Raw genomic sequence first — 23,974 nt, 5'->3', positions numbered from 1 at the left:
GTTGCCACCTTGTTCCCCACTGTGCATGGGCTTTCTCCATGTAGTGGGTGGAGGTTGCACAAGTCCATAGACAGCTTCACCATCCTAACATGGGATCCCAGAGGGACAAGAGGACTGCTTGATCTTTCATATAAACTCCCAATAGAGGACTCTGTTGGCTCAGCTTGAGGAATGTGCTCAACCCTGGGTCAATCACTGTGGCCAAGAATATAGAGATACTGTGATTGGCCAGGCCTGGGTCATGTGTCCATCCTACTAGGATTGACAACCTGGCCAGAACCACATAAAGTACAGAGGGGCAGCTCACTAAAGAAAGGATGCTCCAGGTGAAGTCTCCTACTACCTATGAGGGAAAAAAAAGAGGATGAGAATTTGTTGCTATTAACAGAAGGTGAAGAAGACTTGCTGAGCAGATGAAAATTGTAATGCCCAATGCAGGGACTATCAGTGACCACATGACGGTGGAAGCCATAGAAATACAAGATGATCTGTGTTACTGGCAGAGTCAATGTGTGGGAATGCGACAGGAGACAGGAGCTAGAGAAGACACACATCCTGAGATGGTTGGTCTTGTTTGAAGAGATAACACTCACATACCTGAAAGCCTTAAAAAAATTATCTCTGATTAGTTTAGCCTGTAGAATCCTTCTATCCAAACAAAACCTTGATGGGGATTTGAAAGAAAGTAGGCTTGAGATAGGCATTTCAGATACGAGGAGAATCACAGGTCTGGAGGCAGGGCCAGGCTGAAAAAGGAGGATAGTCTCAGGGCTTGCAGAGGTTGCTGATGTGGGGAGACTAGAATGCAAAGGAAAATCTCCAACTGTTCTGTCATGGTGCTCATAGTACAGACCTGGGATAAAATTTGAACAACACTTCTGTTTTCCTTCTTCTCCTGTCCCTCTTCCCCCTGCCTTTATTGCCCACTCACCTGCATTCAAGCAAAACTTCAGGGCCATGCTTAGGAGGTGCATAAATCTAGACAAAAATTTTCCTAAGATTCATAGTCATTCCTCAGCTCCAGCAGATGGAGGGCAACTGTAAAGTGGGCTGGCCCGGGGTGAAGAGGCACCTGGATCCCAGAAGCCCCTCTCTTCCTCCACCTGACACATCCATTCACAGGCTGATACTCCCAGACTTTCCCCTTCCCGTGCTCTCTGCCAGCATGGCTAACAGGATGCTGTGAGGCAAAAAGAGGACTTCAAAAGTACATGGTGAGAGGGGGCAGAGTGGGGAGAAGGCTGGCTACTTCTGGGGCCCTGAAAGGTATCCCCCACAGGAAGAGCCACTGCTTAGTTAGGATGAACAGATACGCACAGATGTCCTGACACCGAGCTCACTATATGTTGTGGAATAACCTTGTTCTTGAACAGTTGTGTATGTGTATGAACTCTAGAATATCTCTGGTCACTTTGCCAACTTTTTCAGTTTTGTCTATAGTTATCAGTCTATTTAAGTTTTCTATTTCTTCTTGAGTCAATTTTGATAATTTCTGTTTTCCTAGAAAAGCATTCAGTTCACCCAAATTTTCAAAAATTTGGGCCAAGAGTTGTACCTGGTAGTAATTTAAGAAAATCTTCTCTGTACCAGCAGTTATATATATCTCTCTTTTTTCCCTCATGTGTCTCATATATATATTTTTTCTCTCTCTCTGAATAGATTTGCCAGAGAGCTATTTACTTTCTTGGTCTTTTCAAAGAACCATCTTTTGGATTTACTTCTGAAGGCTACTTTTTGGGTTTTAATAAACCTAAAGGCTAAATGATGGTGACATTGTAACAATTACTACATACTTTTTTTTTTTTTTTGAGACAGAGTCTCACTCTGTTGCCAGGCTGATGCAGTGGCACAATCTCAGCTCACTGCAACCTCTGCCTCCTGGGTTCAAGCAATTCTCCTGCCTCAGCCTCCCAAGAAGCTGGGACTACAGGCACACACCACCACGCCCAGCTAATTTTTGTATTTTTAGTATAGACAGGGTTTCACCATGTTGGCCAGGATGGTCTTGATCTCTTGACCTGGTGATCCACCCCCCTCAGCCTTCCGAAGTGCTGGGATTATAGGTGTGAGCCACTGTGCCTGGCACCTTTCTTTCTTTCTTTTTTTTTTTTGAGACAGAGTTTTGTTCTTGCTGCCCAGGCTGGAGTGCAATGGCATGATCTTGGCTCACTGCAACCTCTGCCTCCCAGGTGCAAGTGATTCTCCTGCCTCAGTCTCCCGAGTGGCTGGTATTACAGGTACCTGCCACCACTCCCGTCTAATTTTTGCATTTTTAGTAGAGACAGGGTTTCACCATGTTGGCCAGGCTGGTCTTGAACTCCTGACCTCAGGTGATCCGCCTGCCTTGGCCTCCCGAAGGGCTGGGATTACAAACGTGAGCCACTACACCCAGCCTACTACATATCATTTTTTTAAAAAAGAAAGTTAAGTTTTGGCCAGGTGCCATGGCTTATTTGGATTTTAATATTAAAATCTAAATATAGGCCTGGACAACATGATGGTGCACACCTGTAATCTTAGCTACTTTGGAGGCTGAGGTGGGAGAATCACTTGAATCCAGGGGTGGCTGTGGGGTGGAGGTTGCAGTGAGCCGAGATCACACCACTTCACTCCAGCCTGGGAGACAGAGCAAAACTCCATCTCAAAAGAAAAGAAAGTTAAGTCTTGCCTCATATATACTGAGGTATTTATGGATGAAATAGTATGATATTTAGGATTTGCTCAAAATTATCCAATAGTGGGGGTAGGGCAAGTGTGAAGCAGGGAAGTAGTGCGCAGATGAAGAAAAAGTGGCCAGGAGTTGAGAATTCTTGAAGCTGGATGATGAGTACCTAGGAGTTCATTGTAACACTCTTATTTTTTAACATCTGTGAAAATGTCTATAATGGAAAGTTGGTTTTAAAAAATTCCTATTACACCATGCATACCATAAATTTCTAGCTGGGTTAAAAAATGCAAATGGGCTTGGCATGGTGGCTCACACTTGTAATCTCAGCACCATGGAAATCGAGGTGGGCAGGTCACCTGAGGTCAGGAGTTTGAGACTAGCCTGGTCAACATGGTGAAACCCCATCTCTACAAAAATACAAAAATTAGTCAGGTGTGGTTGTGTGTACCTGTAATCCCAGCTACTCAGGATGCTGAGACATGAGAATCACTTGAACCCAGGAGGCGGAGGTTACGGTAAGCCAAGATCGCCACACCACTGCAATCCAGCCTGGGTGACAGAGCAAAACTCTGTCTAAAAAATACCAAAAAAATCCAAATGTAGGCCAGGTGCAGTGGTTCATGCCTATAATCCCAGCACTTTGGGAGGTTGAGGTGGGTAGATCATTTGAGCCTAGCAGTTTGAGACCAGCCTGGGCAACATAGTGAGACCCTGTCTCAAAAAAAAAGAAAAAAAAAAATCCAAAAGGAAATCCTGCAGCCTAAAGTAAGTGGCAATGACTTGGTAGTACGTACATCCTTTTAATTCTAAAAAATACTCTGTAATTTTAAAAAAAAGAAATCACAAGTCTCAAAAGAAAACATATGTAACTGTTTATATAATCTTTGGGTAGGGAGAGTTTCCTAAGCATAATAACAAAATCAGATTTTCCTGTGGCAGAATTTATAACTTTAGTATGTCAATAAAGACCATAAACAAAAGTAAATGCCAATCAACATGCTTAAGAAAAATATTTGCAGTATATAAATGACAAAAGATCAATAATATTAAAAGCTTTTGTAAATCGATAAGAAAATATGAATGTTCAGTATGACAATGAGCAAAATAGTGCACAGGCAAGGCACCAAAGAGATAGAAATGGCTGGCGTATGTGTGAAGAAATGTCCAGCCATCACAATCAAGGAATGCAAGTGAAACAGCTAGGCCGCTTTTCAGTTTCAAATTGGCAAGAGCACAGAGGCCAGATCATGAAGCTGAGGAGTTGGGCTGCAGTTGGTAGTGGACGAGGTACCCTTGAAGGAGTTGTGAGCATAGGAATCTGATGCCTTTACAGATGGAATAGAGCTGATGGCTGGGCCAGCAGTCTAGGTGTGAGGAGGTTGTGGTCTGGAAGAGCACAAAGCATGAGAAAAGAACAGTCGGGTTGAAAGCACTTGGAAGGAAAAAAACCAGTAGGTCTTGATGGTTATCAGAGAGAAAAATCAAGATGGCCAATGGTTTAGCTGGGAGGACAGTGACACCAAAAGAAATGGGTGCTGGGTAGTAGGTGACGAGAAGTCTGGGATTTGCTTTTGACACTGTGGGCCACTGTGTTAGTCTGGAGGCTTATTACTAGAGACTGGCAACTGACCCAAATGATTAAAGCTAGAAAAACATTTGCAGCCCTTCTTAATGGTCAAGTCCTGGGTTAGAGCTTCAGGCACATCTAGATGTGGAAACCCAAATGATATCATCAGGGATCTTTTACTTCTTTTCTCCCAAAGAGAGGACAAAAATGTCCACAAGTAGCTACAGGCTCACATTCTACCAACTGAGCACAGCTCCTAAAGTACCTGTATAAGCCAGATTGAGAAATGAATCTGTTACTGACCCGACCACTGTGACCCTAATGGAAAAGACTGAAGTCATGTGCATTCCCTGGGAGCCAGTGGATGTGGTCAGCCCTACCCAAATCTACTCGAAATGCAGGGAATGGTTCTCAAAGGGAAAATTGGAGATCAATTCACAACAAAGGGATGAGAGCCAGGCAGCAAAAACAATCAACATCCACTGTATTTCACTTGTTAGATGTCCATGATTGACACAGACTCCCTTTCCTGTGTAATTTAAAAAATACTTCCCTGTTTATCATAATGCAACTATCCCTCACCAAACTTAAAGCACAGTTCTCCCACTTCTGGGAGGGGACATTCGAAGTTTTCACCCAGTTACCACATCAATCCCCAATTTAACATCTTGGCAATAGCAACGGGCTGTTTGGTTAGCTCATGGTCTTTCCATTTATGGCCCAACCACAATGATGGAGAGAAAACTGTATAGCTGAAAGAAGAAAAGCCTTCCTAGTTGAAGAGGGGGGTGAGGAAAAAAACCTGGTCTGTGGTCCACATGTTTGACTCAAAGAGGAGAAAGAGGTTCCCTGGTACACCAATCTTGCTGCTCTGATTTTGCTGTCTCTGTGGGAGGGGCACTGAGGGGTGCAGGTTTGGAGAGGTTCAGGGCAACCATAGGGGCTGAGCAATCCTATCCTTTGGTTTGTGGGGGGTTTTCTGGCAATACCGTTCCCTTAATCATTGGGAGGCTTTTCAGTCCGTTTGCATTTGGTCATCCCCAGAGTTATTAACCAGAGCTACAGACCTCTATGACAGTTATGATTCTTGAATGAAGTCCCTGGTGGTGGTGTAGGAGGGGAGGGGTTATCTCTTAGCAACAGGCCCCAGTATTCTGTACATCCCAGGAGCCCTTGGTTCTGCAGCCTCTAGCTGGGCCTCTGCCACAGGGCAATGCAAACTCTTAATCTGGGGTGGGAGGCAAAAGGTCATCTGCCCCTTCTCACTCAAGCTGCATCCCAACGGAAGCCTGCTTATAAAAGAAGCTTCTGTCCAGCTGGCAGGGCACAGCAGGAGGGGTTCAGCAGGGCCTGAGGAGTCAAGTACCTGTCAGGCCCCAGGCTTGTATCCTTCTTAGTTCCCAGCCTCTCTGTCTTCGCTTGAGCTGACTTTAGCTTGAAGAAAAGAGCTGGCTTTTAATTATCTGACACTCTCGGCCATATTGAATTACTGGCCGCAGGCAGAAAGGACCTCTCTGGGCAAGCCCAAATTTTCTTCCTCTCGGCTTTCAGATGGGCTCCTTTAAGCCAGAGTGTGTCTCTTGCTTGTTGGACCTTACTGAGGCCATGGGAAAGACACTGTCAACATCCTGACATTTCTCTATAAATTCCCTAATGTTGCAGGCATGGTAGGTACATGGCCTGAGCTCCAGGGATGGTGGGAGACAGTTTAATCAGCTGTTTTGCTGCTGCTCTGTGACAGGTTCACCAACCCTGTGAGTAGGAAGTGGGGGAAGCAGTGCCAGCTTATGCCCCCCCCTCCTTAGTTCAGCTAATTTCGTTTGCAGGTCTATTAAAAATTTCCATCTCTGATTCTAATTTTCGGTTAGGAGATATTCTGAGTACAACTAACCAGACCCAACTGTAACCAGCTTTAAGCAAAAATGGTAATAGGGGGCTGGGCGCGGTGGCTCACACCTATAATCCCAACACTTTCGGAGGCTGAGGCAGGTGGATCACTTGAATTCAGGAGTTCAAGACCAGCCCGGCCACCATGGTGAAAACCCATCTCTACTAAAAATACAAGAGTTAGCCAGGCATGGTGGCACAGGCCTATAATCCCAGCTACTCGAGAGCCTGAGGCAGGAGAATCGCTTGAACCTGGGAGGTAGAGGATGCAGTGAGCCGAGATTGCACCACTGTACTCCAGCCTGGGTGAAAGAGTGAGACTCCATCTCAAAGAAAAGGTGGGGGTGGGGTGGGGTGAGGGGACAGAATTGATTGGTTTGTGCAACTGAACAGGCCAGGCTCTCAAACAGTGTCTGTGAGTGATGTCTTTCTCCATCTAAGTTTTTCTTCTTTGGGTTGGCTTCATTCCCAGATGTCTCCTCCCAAAAGGAGAAAGAATGGCCCCAGCAGCTCTGCCCTTCTCCATCAGCTTAGAAACCTGATCCCAAAGAGAATGCTTTCTCTCAATCATTCCAGAATAGTCCTGGGGCTCACTGGCTCAACTTTGGTGCTCTGTGTTTATCCCAGGACTGATTTGCCAAGTCTATGTCACATCCCCCAGACCCTGTGGACTGAGAAAGTAGGGAAGGATGGTTCCCTATGGTCAAAGCAGGGTGCTGTCACCAGAAGGAGGACTGGATGCCGGGCTGGCACAGGGAACAGACATCCACCCATATATCCTGTGGAAATGCCAGAAGGCAACAGAACTCTGCGGCAGGTCAGGATGGAGAAGTAGAGCTTACAGGTGTAAGTAAACCTATGAGAGGGAAGCCGACTGCCTGACTAGGGGGAGGACAGAGATGGAGGGCCGCAGAGGCAGACCTCAGGGAATGAGGGTGTTTAGGATGGCAGCAAGAATAGGAAGTTGCAGAACCCAGGGGAAAATCCAAACAAGAAAGCTCACAGCAGCCTGTGAAGATGGAGGGGTCAGTAGTATCAGCGCAGGACCAAGAAGGGCAAGACCCCTGATGACAACTGGCTTGTCTGATCAGCAAGTGATCTGTAACCTTGATCACAGGGCAGTGGAAGCCCGACTGCAGGCAGTTAGGAAGAGGATGTCTGTGAGGAATGGGATGGAGACCCCACACTGTAGGAGAAGGGTGACGGGAAGCCAAAGATGGAGGGGCAGCAGGAGTTGAAGGTGAGGAGGGTTGGGATGCTAGAATTGGTGGAGGGGTGGGGGGACCTTGTGCCGTAAGGGGTGTGGGGAGGATGGAAAATAAAGCACTTGGGGTGAAGGCGGGGCAGGGACACTTTCTGGAAACCCACCCCACCTTTAATAGGTCTGAGAAAAAGATCTAAGTGTCTGGAACAGTAGGGATAGGAGGATGTTTTGCAGAAATCAGGACAGAACAAATAGTGACACATGCAATGTCATTAGGTGGAGTGATGTCTTGGTCACTGCAACATGGTACCAATAGTCCCAGCCTGTGTGGGGGTGCAGTCTGCAAAAAATGAAAATAAACACCTTCTCCAATTTTTACGCTCAAGTGTACAGCTTGATGATTATTTACATATGTACACAACTGTATAAACACCACTCAGAGCAGATAGAGAACATTCTCCACATCACATAAAGCTGCCTCCTGCCTCTTCATGTAGCCCCAAGCGGGGGACCTCTATGCCAACTTCTTCATCATCAATTGTGTCTGTTCTTGAACTCCATCTCTCTGGAATCCTAAAGCATGCACTCTTTGGTCTGGCTTCTTTCATGCAACATAATATTGGATGAACTCATCCATGTCACTCTGTGTACCAATAGTTCCTTTTCTTATTGCTGGGTAGATTCTATCATTGTAACCGTTCTCTACCGTTGATGAACATTTGGGTCGTTTTCAGGTTGGAACCATTATAAATAAAAGTAACTACTCGCCCTCCCCTTTAAAAACCGACATCTTATTCTCTCTCCCTCTTGCTCATATACAGGCCCTCTCACAGGTGCGAAAGCAGCCCAACTCCTCTGGGAGGTCTCCCCTTGCCTCTCGATGCTAATTTCCTCATGGCTGGGGGATGTGAGCTCCGGACTGGGAGCTGGGGTGGGAGCAGCGATATCCTCTTCCTAAGACTCATCGTCTCTCTTCCAGCCTCCTCGCCCCGGGCCGCGGGCGCCCTGAGCCTTCCTCACCCCGCAGGGGGGCTCGCCCGCGGCCCCCCATGAGCGCTCCCGGCTGACCGGCGAGGGGGGCCGCGGTGGAGCCTCCGTGCCGCGGGGGCAGCGGGGCCATGGCCTCGCTGGACCTGCCGTACCGCTGCCCCCGCTGCGGGGAGCACAAGCGCTTCCGGAGCCTGTCGTCGCTGCGCGCGCACCTGGAGTACAGCCACACCTACGAGACGCTCTACATCCTCTCCAAGACCAACAGCATCTGCGACGGCGCCGCAGCAGCCGCGGCCGCCGCTGCCGCCGCCTCCGGCTTCCCGCTGGCGCCCGAGCCCGCCGCCCTGCTGGCGGTGCCTGGCGCCCGGCGTGAGGTCTTCGAGAGCACGTCCTTCCAGGGCAAGGAGCAGGCGGTCGGTCCGTCGCCCGCGGCGCCGCACCTGCTGCACCACCACCACCACCACCACGCGCCCCTCGCCCACTTCCCCGGAGACCTGGTTCCCGCCAGCCTGCCCTGCGAGGAGTTGGCCGAGCCGGGCCTCGTGCCCGCCGCCGCCGCACGCTACGCGCTGCGCGAGATCGAGATCCCGCTGGGGGAGCTGTTTGCCCGCAAGTCCGTGGCGTCCTCGGCGTGCTCGACGCCGCCACCTGGGCCCGGCCCCGGCCCCTGCTCCGGGCCGGCCTCCGCCTCCCCCGCGTCCCCCTCACCCGCGGATGTGGCCTATGAAGAGGGCCTGGCGCGCCTCAAGATCCGCGCGCTGGAGAAGCTGGAGGTGGACAGGCGGCTGGAGCGGCTGAGCGAGGAAGTGGAGCAGAAGATCGCTGGCCAGGTGGGCCGGCTGCAGGCCGAGCTGGAGCGCAAGGCGGCTGAACTGGAGACGGCGCGGCAGGAGAGTGCGAGGCTCGGGCGCGAGAAGGAGGAGCTGGAGGAGCGAGCGTCTGAGCTCTCCCGCCAGGTGGACGTGAGCGTGGAGCTGCTGGCCTCGCTCAAGCAGGACCTAGTGCACAAGGAACAGGAGCTGAGCCGCAAACAGCAGTGAGTAGACCCTCGGGTCTTGTAGATGGTTGTGCCCGTCCGGTCACTGTGCCGCCACAATCACCGTGGGCGTGCCTGAGTGTGTCTGTGTATGTGGCTATGGCTTTGTAACAGGATCTGTGGCCACGAGCATGCACTGATGGTGTGTGGGCCAGAAGTGTCACCATGATGTGTGCTTGGTACTGTAAGGACATGGCAGTGTGACCCTGTGCCTCTTTGTGAAGACTGTGCCTTTCTCTTTCTCTGTCCTAGACAAGCCAACCCTTGCATTTTGGGACCAGATCCTCTTCCCTTTTGCCTTCTAAAGACATAGCTCAACTCTCCCCTCTCCCTTTTCCATCATGAGGTTTTCTGTTTCTGCAGATCATTCCTAAACGCACAAAGATATTATGTCATTTCTCCCATCTGCCATAACCCTCTTCCCCTTAGGCTACTGCCCCCTTTTCTCTCCACCTTACAGAAAACTCCTTGTATTTGTTTATACCTCGTCTCCAATTTCTTTCCTTACTTTCTCTCTTGAACCCAGTCTGATCGCATTTCCACCTCTACCAGGGTCCCTGGTAGAGGGACCTTCCTGTTGCTAAGGCCAAACCATTGTCTTACTTGGCATATTGGCAGCATTTGACACAGCTGACCCCTGACATGCCTTCTGAGACACTCTTGGGATTTCCTTCTATCTTTTTGTCTCAATCTTCTTCATTTCTCTGGTTTTTAAATGTAGGATTATGAACTACAGATGGCCCCTGACTTACAATGGTTTGACACAATTTTTTAATTTTCCGATGCTACAAAAGCACCACGCAGTCAGTAGAAACTATACTGTATGAAAATGAAAAACAGTATGTACAACCATACTTTTTTTAGTATAGTATCCAATAAATTACATGAGATGTTCAACACTGTTTTTCGTAAAATAGACTTTGTTTTCAGTGATTTTGTCTAACTATAGGCTAATATAAGTGCTCTGAGCACAAGTAAGGTAAGCCAGGCTAAGCACTGATGTTCAGTAGGTTAAGTGTATTAAATACACTTTTGACTGATGATATTTTCAACTTACTATGGGCCGATGGGGATGTAACCCCATTGTAAGCCAAAGAGCATTTGTATATAAATATTATTTATATGTCCCCATTGTGATATAAACTCCATAAAGGCAGGAGTTGTTCACTGCTATTTCCCCAGTACCTAGAACAGGGCCTGGTACCTAGAAGGTGCTCAATAAATGTTGAATGGATGCACAAACAACCGGGAATGCAATTGGGAGTTAGTACACACGTGAGTCTAAGTGTGCCATGTGTTCACGAGCTCCTAGAATTTGGTGCAAACTGTCAGGATACTTCCACATTTGAGTGTATTTCTCTGCGTGTTGATGTGCCTTAGTGTATATTTTTTAATGTTCCTGAAAGTATATTTGACTATGTCGGTGGCACCTCCATGGTTCTTTGCGTGTCTCACACGTGAGCACGTGCCCAAGCTGGAACATGATGTGAGTACACAAACATGAATGTGTGGGGCTGTGTAACAGGGCTGTGTGGGGATATGTGACATGGCTGGTGGCTCTAAGTGTGTGCCTAGGAGTGTGCTGTGTTGGAATGCTGGGTACTGAAGGGCATGCCTGTGTGTCTGAACATGTCTGTGTTTATGAGAGAGATGTGTCTGGTTATGGCATATGGATGTACATGTGTGTGGGGTACATGTGTGTGGGGCTCTGTGTGTGCCAGGAGTGACTGTGTGGAACTGAGTATGCCTGAGTATTTCTGTGGAGAGCAGGGTGTGTAGTTGCATGTCTTGTGTTGGGTGGGTAGGGTGTGAGTGTGTAGCTCGGAGTGCAACGTGCCTGAGTGCATTTCTGTTCTGTGTCATCGTGTGGGGCTGTGTGCTTGGCCTGTTCTGCAGAAACCCATGTGACCATAGGCAGACACCGCAGGCAGCTGTGCAGGTGTCTCCCTGAACTGGCTGGGCTCTCCTTCGGAGGGGATGTGGGCAGGCAGGCCAAGGCTCTGGGGTAAGAGACTGCTCTGGGCCCAGGGAGGTGGTGCAGATTGACCAGTTCCTGAAGGAGACAGCGGCGCGGGAGGCCAGCGCTAAGCTGCGGCTACAGCAGTTCATTGAGGAGCTCCTTGAGCGGGCTGACCGTGCTGAGCGGCAGCTGCAGGTCATCAGCAGCAGCTGTGGCAGCACGCCCAGCGCCAGCCTGGGCCGTGGAGGTGGGGGAGGTGGCGCTGGCCCCAATGCCCGGGGCGCAGGCAGAATGGTGAGTGCCCACATGCCTTCCCTCTTCTACCTGCACACCTGGCCCCCCACAACCTCACCTTTCACATGGCCAAACCTCTCCCCATGATGCCCCATTTGCCCCTTCTTTGGCTTTTCCCCTACGAGCAGATGCTGGGAACAGGGGAGCCCCTCTGATTGGGCAGGAGTGCCAGTGGCAGCCCCTAAGGCTGTAGTGAGATGTGATCTGGTGGCCCCAGCCCTCAGGGGCTATCTCTGCCCATCTCTGCAAATGAGAGCCCAGGAGCCACAAGCTGGGGTTCAGGGTGCTGGATGGGTGTGGGGAGGCATCTGGTGAGCCTGCCTCTCTGGGCTGTCTGTCCATTTGTCCATCTTTCCCAACTTTTTTCCTTCTCTCTCCTCCCCTCCTCTCCATCTTTTACCCTGTTTCCCCTGCTATTCCTGCTCATCCTCTTGGCTCCTCTGCCCCTCTCCTTTACCTCCCACTCTGGGGGCCCACAGCGAGAACACCACGCAGGCCCGGCCATGCCTAGCACATATGCAGTGTCACGGCATGGCTCCTCTCCCAGCACAGGGTAAGCCTCGGGCCCAGCCCACCCCATGCAGCCTACCCTTGCCCTGGAAAGATCCACTGGCCTATCTGGGGCTTGTGTCATCCTCTGCCCCTACCCTCCCTGGCTCACCTGTGTCTGCCTTTCCTCACCCAGAGGGGGCTTTTGGAAAGCAGGGCGGGTGGGTTGCCCTCAGCTGATGGTAGGGGCAGAGTGGGGAGTTTGGGCAGGCCTGGTGCCTCTCACCCCTTACTGTGTGGTCCACCCTGCCTCAGGGCCTCCAGCCGTGTGCCAGCTGCATCCCAGAGTTCAGGCTGCTATGACAGTGACAGTCTGGAGCTGCCCAGGCCAGAGGAGGGGGTCCCTGAGGACAGTGGCCCTGGGGGCTTGGGCACACGGGCCCAGGCTGCCAACGGGGGCTCAGAACGGTCCCAGCCCCCTCGCAGCTCAGGCCTGCGGCGCCAGGCCATCCAAAACTGGCAGCGCAGACCCCGCCGACACAGCACCGAGGGAGAAGAGGGTGATGTCTCTGACGTGGGCTCCCGAACCACTGAGTCAGAGGCTGAGGGCCCGTTGGATGCGCCCCGCCCCGGGCCTGCTATGGCTGGGCCCTTGAGCAGCTGCCGGCTCTCAGGTAAGTCCTGGAAGGGTGGGCAGGGAGACACAGGACTGAAACAGTGAATCTCCTGGGCTCCTGCACCACCCCCTTTCCCAGACTTGCTCACCCCTCCTACACAGCGCCCTTCAAGCCTGGGGCAGGAACTTTTTGACAGGGCAGGGCTGCACTGGCAAAAGTATGCTCAGATTGTCTGTTGCACAAGGATGCCACATCCAGCTGGGGGAGGGGTTCATTCACCTGGTAGGCTCATTAACATTTACAGGAGAGAAGTTGAGTGTTGCCTCCAAACTCTGAAGCCCCTGGTGCAGTGGGGGAAGGCCCCACACAGGTGTGAGTGGGTTGGGAGGTGAGAGGGTTAGGGTCAGGGGTGTAGCTGCACCCCATGTTCTGGGCAGCCCCATGCCTACGTCTGTTTCCAGAGGCCTGGTTTATACTCCAGCACCCCCCAGCTCCTTTCCCTCTCCAAATCTGATGCATTACCTCATGTAGGGGGTGAGTATGAGTGATATATAACCTTAAAAAGAAAGTTTACATAACGGACACCTTTTTGTAAAGTGTAAAATTAGCGATGGGGTACTTCAAAGGACAGGGATGCAGAGGCCCCTTTTCCTTCCCTCCTAGGCTCCAGTACCCCAGCATGCCCATTCCTCTGCAGCTCCTACCCTGCCCCAGCTCCCCACACACTTCCCCACACCAGCCTTGACCCTCCATGCTCACTTTTGAACCCCTGATATTCTGCAGCCCGTCCCGAGGGAGGCAGTGGGCGGGGTCGGCGAGCAGAGAGGGGCAGCCCCTCACGCTCCAACGAGGTCATCAGCCCAGAGATCCTGAAGATGCGAGCCGCCCTCTTCTGCATCTTCACCTACTTGGACACCCGCACACTGCTGCATGCTGCCGAGGTCTGCCGGGACTGGCGCTTCGTGGCCCGCCACCCCGCAGTCTGGACAAGGGTGCTGCTTGAGAATGCCCGTGTCTGCTCCAAGGTGCCTGCCCTGCCTGTCTTCTGTTCCCTGCTTGAAGCCACCTTTCCCCTGGCTAGAATCTGACCCCTCAAGGTCTGGTCTTTGCAACCCTTACAACACTAGTGCCAACCTGGCTTGCCTGAAATGCTCTCATGGGGCCTCCTATCCCAGGGCTGGCCCACCTCCAGCCAACCAAGTTCAGATCCCTTCATCTCCAAGTACCCTTCCCCACCCCCACAGTTCCTGGCAATGCTGGCTCAGTGGTGCACCCAGGCTCACTCTCTGACACTGCAGAACTTGAAGCCCCGGCAGCGGGGAAAGAAGGAGAGCAAGGAGGAGTATGCCCGGAGTACCCGGTGAGGCCTGCAGTGGGTGGGTGGTGGGTGCTGTTGGTCCACAGACCTGGAGTTAAGTAAGGATGTTTCCCAGAGGAGGAGGTGGCCAGCTCTCTGAGTTTCTGGTCATCCCCAGGGGCTGCCTGGAAGCTGGGCTGGAGTCCCTGCTGAAGGCAGCTGGGGGGAACCTGCTGATCCTGCGCATCTCCCACTGTCCAAACATCCTCACCGACCGCTCGCTCTGGCTGGCCAGCTGCTACTGCCGCGCGCTGCAGGCTGTCACCTACAGGTGGGTCCACCTGACTAGAAGCATGGCCCATGCCCTATCAGCCCAGGGTCCCACAAGATCCCGAGGCACGGCATAGTCTCCGCCAGGGTTCTCAAGCAAAGGGACCCAAGAGCTCTATGGCCGAAGGGAAGGAAGCCTTGGCAAGAGCAGAGACCACCAGAGTGGGCGACTCCAGCTTTGTCTTGTATCTCTTCTTTTTATTTTTATTTTTGAAATAGAGATGGGGTCTCGCCGTATTGCCCAGGCTGATTGAGAACTCCTGGGCTCTGGGGATCCCGAACCCTGGCCTTGGCATCCCAAAGTGTTGGGATTACTGGTATAAGGCACCCCGCTGGCCGACCAGCAGTTTTGTCTTTTCACAGGAGTGCCACAGACCCTGTGGGCCACGAGGTCATTTGGGCCCTGGGAGCAGGCTGCAGAGAGATCGTCTCCCTCCAAGTGGCGCCACTTCACCCCTGGTGAGCCCTGGCAGGTTTGGGGGGTGGGAGAGGGGACACAGTTGGTCCTAGTCTGGGACTGAGGACTGAGCAGATCAGAGCCCATTCCACAAGCTATTAGGACAGATTCATACACATTAATCTGTCCATTGAGGCCTTAGGAGCAGGGCTTTAAAATCAGTTTTTTAAAGCTGGCCACTGGTTGGCCAGGTGCAGTGGCTCATACCTGTAATCCCAGCACTTTGGGAGGCTGACGTGGGCAGATCACCTGAGGTCAGGAGTTCAAGACCAGCCTGACCAATAGGGAAAAAACCTGTGTCTATTAAAAATACAAAATTAGCTGGGTGTGGTGGTGCATGCCTGTAATCCCAGCTACACCGAAGGCTGAGGCAGGAGAATCACTTGAACCCAGGAGGCAGAGGTTGCAGTCAGCCGAGATCGTACCATTGTACTGGTGAAACTCTGTCTCAAAAAATAATAATAATAAACTAAATAATAATAAAATCAGACCTGGGGTTACGTCCTGGCTTACTGGCAGTGTCACCTTGGGCATCCCAATCATGTCTTAGTTTCTCAAACTGCAAAGTAAAGGTGGTATTAGGAACTGTGGACCTTATTAGGGCTGTTACTGGCCCAGATGAGATCAAGTACCCAAATCTTGCAGAATCCACAGTAATTGTTCAGTAAACAACAGCTAAAAATCACCAGCTTTGTTTGACATATGAAAGGCGGTTCAGGGAGGTCAGTGTATAAAAGAGCCAGTTGTTGGAGAATCCAGGTTATAAAATCCTTTCTCACTCTGCCTGGAGTTCCTCAAACACACCAGGCTCTTTTACCCCCCCACACTTTGCCTCTCTCCACACGACAGCTCCTCCCGGTCATCCAGTGTGCCTTCTGTAATACCCTGGGGAAAGTGTGTCACTACTCGCCTGCCTCCATCTCCACTGCACCTTGCCCTGACCCCTCTGTCATCGACTTTGCAGGATCATCCTGACTGCTCTGCCCTCATCTCATCTGCCAAGTCCTGCAGATTCTGATTCCCAAGCACTCTTTTTCTTTTTCCTTTTTTGAGACGGGGTCTTGCTCTGTCACCCAGGTTAGAGTGTAGTGGTGCAGTCTTGGCTCACTGCAACCTCCACCTCCCAGGTTCAGGTGATCCTCCTGCCTTAGCCTCCTGAGTAGTTGGGACATAGGCATGGGCCACCATGCCCAGCTAATTTTTGTATTTTTAGTAGAAATGGGCTTTCACCATGTTGTCCAGGCTGGTCTTGAACTCCTGGCCTCAGGTGATCTACCCTCCCCAGCCTCCCAAAGTGCTGGGATTACAGGCATGAGCCACCACGCCTGGCCCTATTTTGCAATAATTTATTTATATTTCGATCTCCTCCGCTAGACAGGTGGTTCTCAAGGCAGAATCTAGTAATGTCCATTTCTGTATCCCTGGTACCAAGTGGATAATAGATGCCAGAGAGATATCTATTGCCAGGGCAAATATTGAGAGATGAAGTATTCAGGCAAGTTTGGTGTGAATGGAAAGGAAAGTTGGGTCCATCAGGAAGGGCCTTGCTAAGGACTTTAGGTTTTTTGCATTTTATCTAGAAAGTACTGGAAGCTATTTGGGGGGACTTCAGATTTTAAGAAAGGGGTTAAGATCAGAATGGTAGTGTTCTATGCCCCCCACCACTCCTGCCACCAAATAGACTGTCCACTCTTTGAGGGTAGGGACCCTGTCTGTGTTGTCACCACTGCACCTCCGGGACCTAGCTCAGTTGTTCTTGACTTGATAACTATTTGCTGAATGGATGTAGGAATGAGGGCTCCCGGTCTGCAGTGTGAAGACATGGCAGGGAGACTAGTACTAACCCAGAGAATGCCAATGGTGGTCTGAACTGTGGGTTCAAGAGTACTTGAAGTCGGGCTCAGTGGCTCGTGCCTGTAATCCCAGGACTTTAGGAGGCCAAGGGTGGTGGATCCCATGAGGACAGGAGTTTGAGACCAGCCTGGTCAACATGATGAAACCCCAAAAGTATAAAAAAATAAGCCAGGCATGGTGGCACACGCCTGTGGTCCCAGCTAGTTGGGAGCCTGAGGCAGGAGAAGAATCACTTGAACCCAGGAGGCAGAGGTTGCAGTGAGCCGAAATCACACCACTGCATTCCAGCCTGGGTGACAGAGTGAGACCCTGTCTCAGAAAAAAAAAGAAAGAGTGCTTGGGAATCAGAATCTGCAGGACTTGGCAGATGACATGAGGGCAGAGCAGTCAGGGATGATCCTGGTTTTCTGATTTGACCAGCTGGGTTGTTGGAGGAACACTTGCCTCAGTCAGGGAGGGGTCCCACAGGAGGAGCATGCTGGGGTGTCAGGCATCCAGAGACTTCTCTGATGACTCCCCCTTCCCATTCTCCAGCCAGCAGCCCACGCGCTTCAGTAACCGCTGCCTGCAGATGATTGGTCGCTGTTGGCCCCACCTGCGGGCCCTGGGGGTCGGGGGTGCCGGCTGTGGGGTACAGGGCCTGGCATCACTCGGTGAGTCTTTCCTTGGACTGAGTTGGGTAGTGAGAAGCAGGCATGGGTGCAATGCTACCCTGTGAAATCCCACAGGGTATCAGGGCTGCATGCGGCCTGGGTGGGGCAGGGGACCCAGGGTGCTGCCTGCAGGGGTGACCTGGGGAGTTTCTCAGCAGGATCCCTCTGCTTCCTCTTCCTAGCGAGAAACTGCATGCGGCTGCAGGTCCTGGAGCTTGACCATGTGTCAGAGATCACCCAGGAGGTGGCGGCAGAGGTCTGCCGTGAAGGCCTGAAGGGACTGGAGATGCTGGTGCTCACAGCCACCCCTGTCACCCCTAAGGCCCTGCTGCACTTCAACAGTGAGCAATGGGGGAATGCAGGGCAGGGTATGACTGTCACCCGTCACAGGGCTCTGTCAGCAGGTAGCCTAACTATCACTGGTGCAGATGGATCAGGGCCTCCAGCCAAGGGCAGAGGCAAGAGGACAGGTTAAGAACACTGGGTCTGGAGCTCGACTGACCTAGGTCCCAGGTCTGGCTCTGCTACTTATTAGCTCAGTGACGTTGGGTAAGTTACTATACCTCTCCAAGTCCTGTATTCCCATCTTCTAAGCTGGGTGAGAAGGATTAAATGAGATGATATGTGGAAGCCCCCCCACCCAGGACAGTTCTCAGGGTGAGGACTCCTTTCTCCCTGGACTCCAGATCATGCCTCCTTGGCTTTCACACCTTTCTAGGATGGGTGAGAGGATTAAATGAGATGCTATGTGGAAGCCCCCCCAGGACAGTTCTCAGGGTGAGGACTCCTCTCTCCCTGGACTCCAGATCATGCCTCCTTGGCTTCCACACCTTTCAAACCACCCACTCCACTGTCAGTCACTCCTGCACCTGCACTGAGGACATGGCACCCAGTGTGGGCTGCTCCTGCCCAAGGAGACCACCAGCCAGGACCCTTCGGCTCCTGGGAGGACCCCATGCCGACTGCGCCAACATGCCTTGACCCTCTTTCCAAGACCTTCTTCCCCCTTCAGCCACATGGCACGCCCTGGACCACCAGAACTAACTGCTCAGCCTCCAGAATCAGGACCTCCCAGTGCTTCTCAGCCACCTGATCTTCCTCCACCTCTCCCTACTTCACGCCCTTAAGACCCCTGTTCCCCAGTGTTTGCCCCACCTTCCCCTCCTTTGTGCTCCAGCCTGGATCCACAAGCCTCACCTCAGCCACTCTTCCTTGTCATTCATACCAGACAATGGTATAGCTTCCCCCTATGTCATGGAAGTTTCCAGAGCCCTTCGACAGCCGGCTGCTGCCCACTCACCCTCCCAGAAGCCACTGCAGCCTCTCTGGTGCCTCAGCCCTATCTGCCTCTCCCTGCATCCAGTCGCCAGTCCCCAGATGGCATGGGTCTGCTGTCCTCTGTCATATTCCTGGTGGCTGGCACATAATTGTCTGATTTCATTAATTAGTGAGAGGAAGGCCAGGCACGGTGGCTCAAGCCCTGTAATCCCAGCACTTTGGGAGGCCGAGGCGGGTGGATCACGAGGTCAAGAGATCGAGATCATCCTGGTCAAAATGGTGAAACCCCGTCTCTACTAAAGATACAAAAAATTAGCTGGGCATGGTGGTGCGTGCCTGTAATCCCAGCTACTCAGGAGGCTGAGGCAGGAGAATTGCCTGAACCCAGGAGGCGGAGGTTGCGGTAAGCCGAGATCATGCCATTGCACTCCAGCCTGGGTAACAAGAGCAAAACTCCGTCTCAAAAAAAAAAAAAAATTAGTGAGAGGAGAGGAGGCAGCTCCATTGTCCAAGCCCCCTGCCTTGCCCACCTTTTCTCAGGCATCTGTCGGAACCTCAAGTCCATTGTGGTCCAGATTGGGATTGCAGATTATTTCAAAGAACCCAGCAGCCCTGAGGCCCAGAAGCTGTTTGAAGACATGGTGACAAAACTCCAGGTGAGGCGTCAACTCTGAGGATGCCCAAGACCCCTACTGGCATCCCTAGACTGGGGCCGGTGACCTGGGTGAGTGTGGCAGGAGGGCCCCACCTGCCTGGCACAGAGGGAGAACTAACCCAGGGTTCTGTCCACAGGCCCTACGACGAAGGCCCGGCTTCTCTAAAATTCTGCACATCAAGGTGGAAGGCGGCTGCTAACCCGGGTAGGGGGCGGCAGGGCCCCTGCCAGCCCCACACCAGGCCTCTCTCTTTGGACCTCGGAGGGACCCTGGTTTGGACTAGACCTTTGGAGGTCACGTGTTATCCCTGGCTTCCAGAGGAGACTGACAAGTCTCCTGTCCTCCTCCTGGAGCAGTAGAGCAACAGGCCTGACCCAGGGCACTGCCTCCCCAGTACAGGGGCTCGGCAGAAGCTGCCCTCCGACCCCCACCCCACCCCAGCTGGAGCAGCCTCTGGCACAGCCAGTGAGGAGCTGTCACCACCAGCGTCTGGTGTTATCACCTGCAGGATCTGCAATAACCACCCCGTGGCTCCTCAGCTGTTCCGGCCGGCCTCTCCTTCCCGAGGCCCAGCCTCCTGGTCAGGAGCCTCTGGGGCCCCAGGTCAATGGGGGCTCCACAAGGCAGCTCAGACTTGGCAAGGAGGGCTCTTCTCCCCAACCCTGCCCCAGCTTCTGGGGGCACCCGCTTTAGACAGCCTGCCTAGGCTCTGGATCTACATTTTCTGGGGATACTACAGGCAGACCTAGGGGCCTGGGCATGTGGTAAAGCTGGGGACAGCAGTACAATGGGGTAGTGGGGGTGGGTTTGGAAAGGAAACAGTCACCCAGAATTCCCCAGGATGAGACCACCCTTCCAAGGTGGGGGATTGCCAGGGAGAGAAAACATATTTATTGCTATAAGACAAGACCCTTCCTCTCAGCCCCACACCCCACTACACACCAGAGCTAAATTCAGAGCTGAAAGGTGCATGTTTCTATACCTACACTCATTCTGAGGGACCCTCCAGAGGGTAAGGGTCCCAGCCCTAGGCAGCCCTGTCACAGTGAGAAGTAGTTCCTGTCCTCAAGGAATTTCTTTCTAATCCAGGTGCTTGGGCAGGAACCTGATGGCCTTTGGGTCACCAGGGCTGTCTGGGAGGGAGGCACGGGGCCACCCTCCGTGCTGAGGCCTTGGAGGAAGCCAGGAGGAGGGTGGCTTCCTTTGCTTCCTTGTCTAATTAGCTTGCTTGAAGATGTGGCCTTGGCAGGGAGCCAGACCCATGGGGCCAAGAAGAGGAAGAGCATCCTCCACAGACTCACTCCCCCTCCATAGTCTCCACGGGCCCAGCGGGCTTAGTGAGGGCTGCGTTGGGGTCTTCTGCCTAGGGTTAGTGCTGAACCTGGGCTGGAGCCACTTGGCTTAGAAGCCACAGGATGCCAGTGGGACTTTTCACTGGCCTTTGCAGTCCCCAAAGTATCAGGTCTCAGCACCAAGGCTCCAAAGGCTCAGGTCTCCCCGGTTCCTCCTCTAAGTACTCCCGTAGTGACTTAGAAGCTGGGGGTCCTGCCAACCTTCATTTGGAAAGTTCTTTCAGACATCTAAACTAGATCTACCTTAGGGTTTCTTTCTCTCCTAGATAGAATGGGCTCCCAGCCCTTGCCATTAGGCTACTGGTCCTGGCTGGAGATGGGTCCCCTCATTACCCAGTCCTTTCCAGGGACCAACTAACAAAACCTAGCTTGGACATGAAGACCCAGCCCTAGGTTACTTTGTAAAGAGTCCTCCAGAGCTGGGACCCCACGGGCGCAGCAGCATACCCAGCTCCCCTAGTGTCACTCCCTAGCTCTGTCCCAGCTCTTGCTATCATGGCTGACTTTTCCTCCTGTGGCTTGTTCTGTCCTTGCCCTTAACCTAAAATACCATGGGTGTTATGGTGGCAACTCCCTGCCTAGTCCTGCACGAAGCCTTGGCTGTATGTGGCACCCCCTGCTTCTACCCCAGAGCAGCTGGCTCCATTGGCTTCCTCCCTGCACCAGCCCTGTCCTCAGGGGTCAGGAAAAAGCAGCACAGCCTTCTTCTCCTCCTCCCTTCATTTGGAAAGTTCTTTCAGACATCTAAACTAGATCTACCTTAGGGTTTAGAGGTGGAGGTCCACTAAGGGCCTGGCTGCTTTGGGTTTGTTGGTCCTGCCTTGCCAACTGCACCCCTTAACTACTGCTCCCTGTGACCCCAGAACCAGAGGTGCTGCCTTCCCTGTCTCCTGGACAAAGCACAAAGGGATGCCCTGCTTGGCTTGACCTTGCCCAACTGAGGGATTTTCTCTGTCCCAGGGACCTTCCATCCCTGAATACAAGGCTCTGGGCAACTTCTGAGTGGTACACACTAGACTGTCTGGCATCAGCCCTAGGAAAGGAGGTTGGGGTGTATGGGCAGTGAGCTAGGGTGACAGAAAGGGGGTGCTGAAAGGACTGATGCTAATTGTACTTTCACACACACACACACATTCATTCATTTCGTGCAACAGTACTGAGCACCACCAGCACTAGAGACAGAAGGATGAACAAGATACCCTTCTGCCTGGGGGGACGTCCACTTCCCATGGGTTTAGCTGTTTCCAAGAAAGCCCCTCAGTCCTCCGCCCTGTTCTGGCTGTGTAAAGGATGTGTGAGAGCACATACTGCACAGGCCCAAGCCTTTGCAGTAGGATTGAGAGGTCAGAGTATCGCATTGCACATGCACCCCAGGGCTGACAGGCTTGTGCACCCCAGCCTTCTTGCATGCTGAGCACTGGCAGCTTTACGGCCTTCGCTCCCCACCAGCCCTTTGATGCTCTTCTTTTGTTCTCTCCTCGGGGATGAGCCCTGCTGCTGAGTAGGGAGCTTCTGCTTGCTGGGAGGCTCTATGCATTCATTTCTTTGGCAACCATACAGCTAAGGCTGAGGATGGAAACAGGGACATTGGGCCTGGCCATCCCTATAAGCACTTCATCCGTCTTTACCCATTCAAAGGGGATCCCTCCACATTTCATACTCAGTAAGATGCAAAAAAAAAAGGAATATCTGAGAACAAACAGCCCTGCTCCAGGCGCCCCAGTATGTGTTGAGGCCCAGTGGGGGTGACCACTTGGTGTTTTTACCACCCCGTGCCATCTAGCCTGGCCCCAGTGCCTACCTGGGAGGCTGGTTTACTTGGCTTAAGTACTTCATGCTTTATTCAGGTTGCTTTCCCACAGAACCAGCAGGAAATGATGCATGTATATGCATCCCTGCGGGGATAAAGAATGGGTGGGCTACCCAGAACCATGGCCTTTCCCCAGCCAGGAGAGACCACCGAAGGATCAGGGTAGCTCCTGCTTTCTTAGTCCTGTAATACTAGAGTCTGAGCCAGCCCCTCAGGAATTGCCTCAAAAGGAAAAAACAAAACAAAAAGGCCTCCTTCCCAAGGCCTGCTACTCCAAGGTTTGGCTCCATCCCTTGCCTTTGGGTCCTGCCTGTTACCCTGGTCCTGGTTTCTAATCTTTTGGGCCATAGATGGGGAGCAGCCCGGGCCCCAATCCCTCTAAGGCGCTAAGTTGAAGGAGACCTTCCCAGAGTGACTATTGGTGCCAAAGTCCCAGTTCCTGGTGGATTTGGGGTAAAAACAGGAGAGATGTGAGTGTATGGCCCAAGTGCCCAGAGAAGTTAACTCAAACCCATGGGACCTGTCCCAGCCTGTCAGTCCCTGATGAGTGTAACTTCCTTCCCCTGGGGGCCTGGCCCTTCTCTCTACCCCAGTGGCCATGCTTTCTCACCCAGCCTTGTACCAGGCCTGCATTTCTGTATATATTGCTGTGTACTGTGTGTGTATGTATTCCTGGACAAGTGTTCATTTGTAGCCCTTGCCTGAGGATAAGGTTTAGGATTGGGTAAAGATCAGAGTACTAGGGCCAACAAAGGCAACTACTCCCTCCCCAACCCCTTGGGACCTCAGCCAGTCCCAAGGCTGCCCTGACAATCAGGCAGGCTCCCCACCTTGAGGCCAAGCCTCCTCTGCCACTGCCAGCATGGCCCAAGGGAGGCTGGGCCTTGGGCTTACCCAGCCTCAGCTCTACCCTGGCGAGGGTCTTATATCCAGGGCAGAGGCCTGAGGTGACCCAGGCTTGCCTTGTGGCTGATGCCAGCAGGCTTGGTTCTAATGGGCACACTGGTGGGGACCTCCATAACTGGCCCCTAGGCCCTGCTTTCCTGCACAACTAGGCTATAATGGGCCTGAGCGTGAGAGGGTAGCTTCCCTAGCCCCAAGCACAGGCAGAGGGGTGGAGAGCAATTTTTGGTTTTATTTTTGTTTCTGAAGTGGTGCCTGTACCTCCAGCCCCCAGGGGGCCTTCCCTGGCCACACTTCTCTGCCCCACCCAGGCATCGCCATCCCAGCACTTTGCTCCATGTCACCCATAAGATGCCCTTTGCTGAATGTACCTGAGTGTATGTATTTAAAAGGACTCACATGGGCATCAGAGAATTTATGACTCTGTATCCAATAAAAAAGATGGTGAAACTGGTATCTCTGCCCCAGGGAAGTAAATGGTATGTGGCCACACTTGTCATCTGTGTCACCATAGTCTTTCTGCAGCTTAAGTGCACAGAGGCAGATAACCCAGTGGAATGAACAGTGGCTCACACCTGTAATCCTAGCACTTTGGGAAGATGAAGTGGGAAAATTGCTCGAGCCCAGGAATTTGAGACCAGCCTGGGCAACAGAGTGAAACCCTATCTCTAC

General features: G+C 52.3%; 1 protein-coding gene across 6 annotated transcripts in view; it reads left to right on the top strand.

Annotated features, from left to right (window-relative positions):
* FBXO41 (F-box protein 41) overlaps positions 1-23,758 on the top strand; it is a 29,581-nt gene extending 5,823 nt beyond the window's left edge. The window contains exons 2-15 of one of the 6 annotated variants that reach the window (XM_078349076.1): positions 6,750-6,968; positions 7,240-7,362; positions 8,306-9,352; positions 11,381-11,606; positions 12,086-12,159; positions 12,411-12,769; positions 13,496-13,737; positions 13,957-14,072; positions 14,188-14,340; positions 14,703-14,798; positions 17,185-17,303; positions 17,486-17,644; positions 19,122-19,237; positions 19,374-23,758. In XM_078349076.1, the coding sequence (XP_078205202.1) occupies positions 8,445-9,352; positions 11,381-11,606; positions 12,086-12,159; positions 12,411-12,769; positions 13,496-13,737; positions 13,957-14,072; positions 14,188-14,340; positions 14,703-14,798; positions 17,185-17,303; positions 17,486-17,644; positions 19,122-19,237; positions 19,374-19,436 (2,631 nt within the window). In that variant the 5' untranslated portion in view covers positions 6,750-6,968; positions 7,240-7,362; positions 8,306-8,444 and the 3' untranslated portion in view covers positions 19,437-23,758. Of the gene's footprint in view, positions 1-6,749; positions 6,969-7,239; positions 7,363-8,305; positions 9,353-11,380; positions 11,607-12,085; positions 12,160-12,410; positions 12,770-13,495; positions 13,738-13,956; positions 14,073-14,145; positions 14,341-14,702; positions 14,799-17,184; positions 17,304-17,485; positions 17,645-19,121; positions 19,238-19,373 lie in introns of all 6 variants that reach the window. The other 5 variants (XM_078349074.1, XM_035272297.3, XM_078349075.1 and 2 more) reach the window with 5 other exon arrangements.
* The last annotated feature ends 216 nt before the right edge of the window (positions 23,759-23,974 follow it).

The sequence above is a fragment of the Callithrix jacchus genome, chromosome 14 (assembly GCF_049354715.1).
Source record: "Callithrix jacchus isolate 240 chromosome 14, calJac240_pri, whole genome shotgun sequence".
Taxonomy (NCBI): Eukaryota; Metazoa; Chordata; class Mammalia; order Primates; family Cebidae; genus Callithrix; species Callithrix jacchus.
This window is presented reverse-complemented; position numbering and strand designations above follow the sequence as displayed.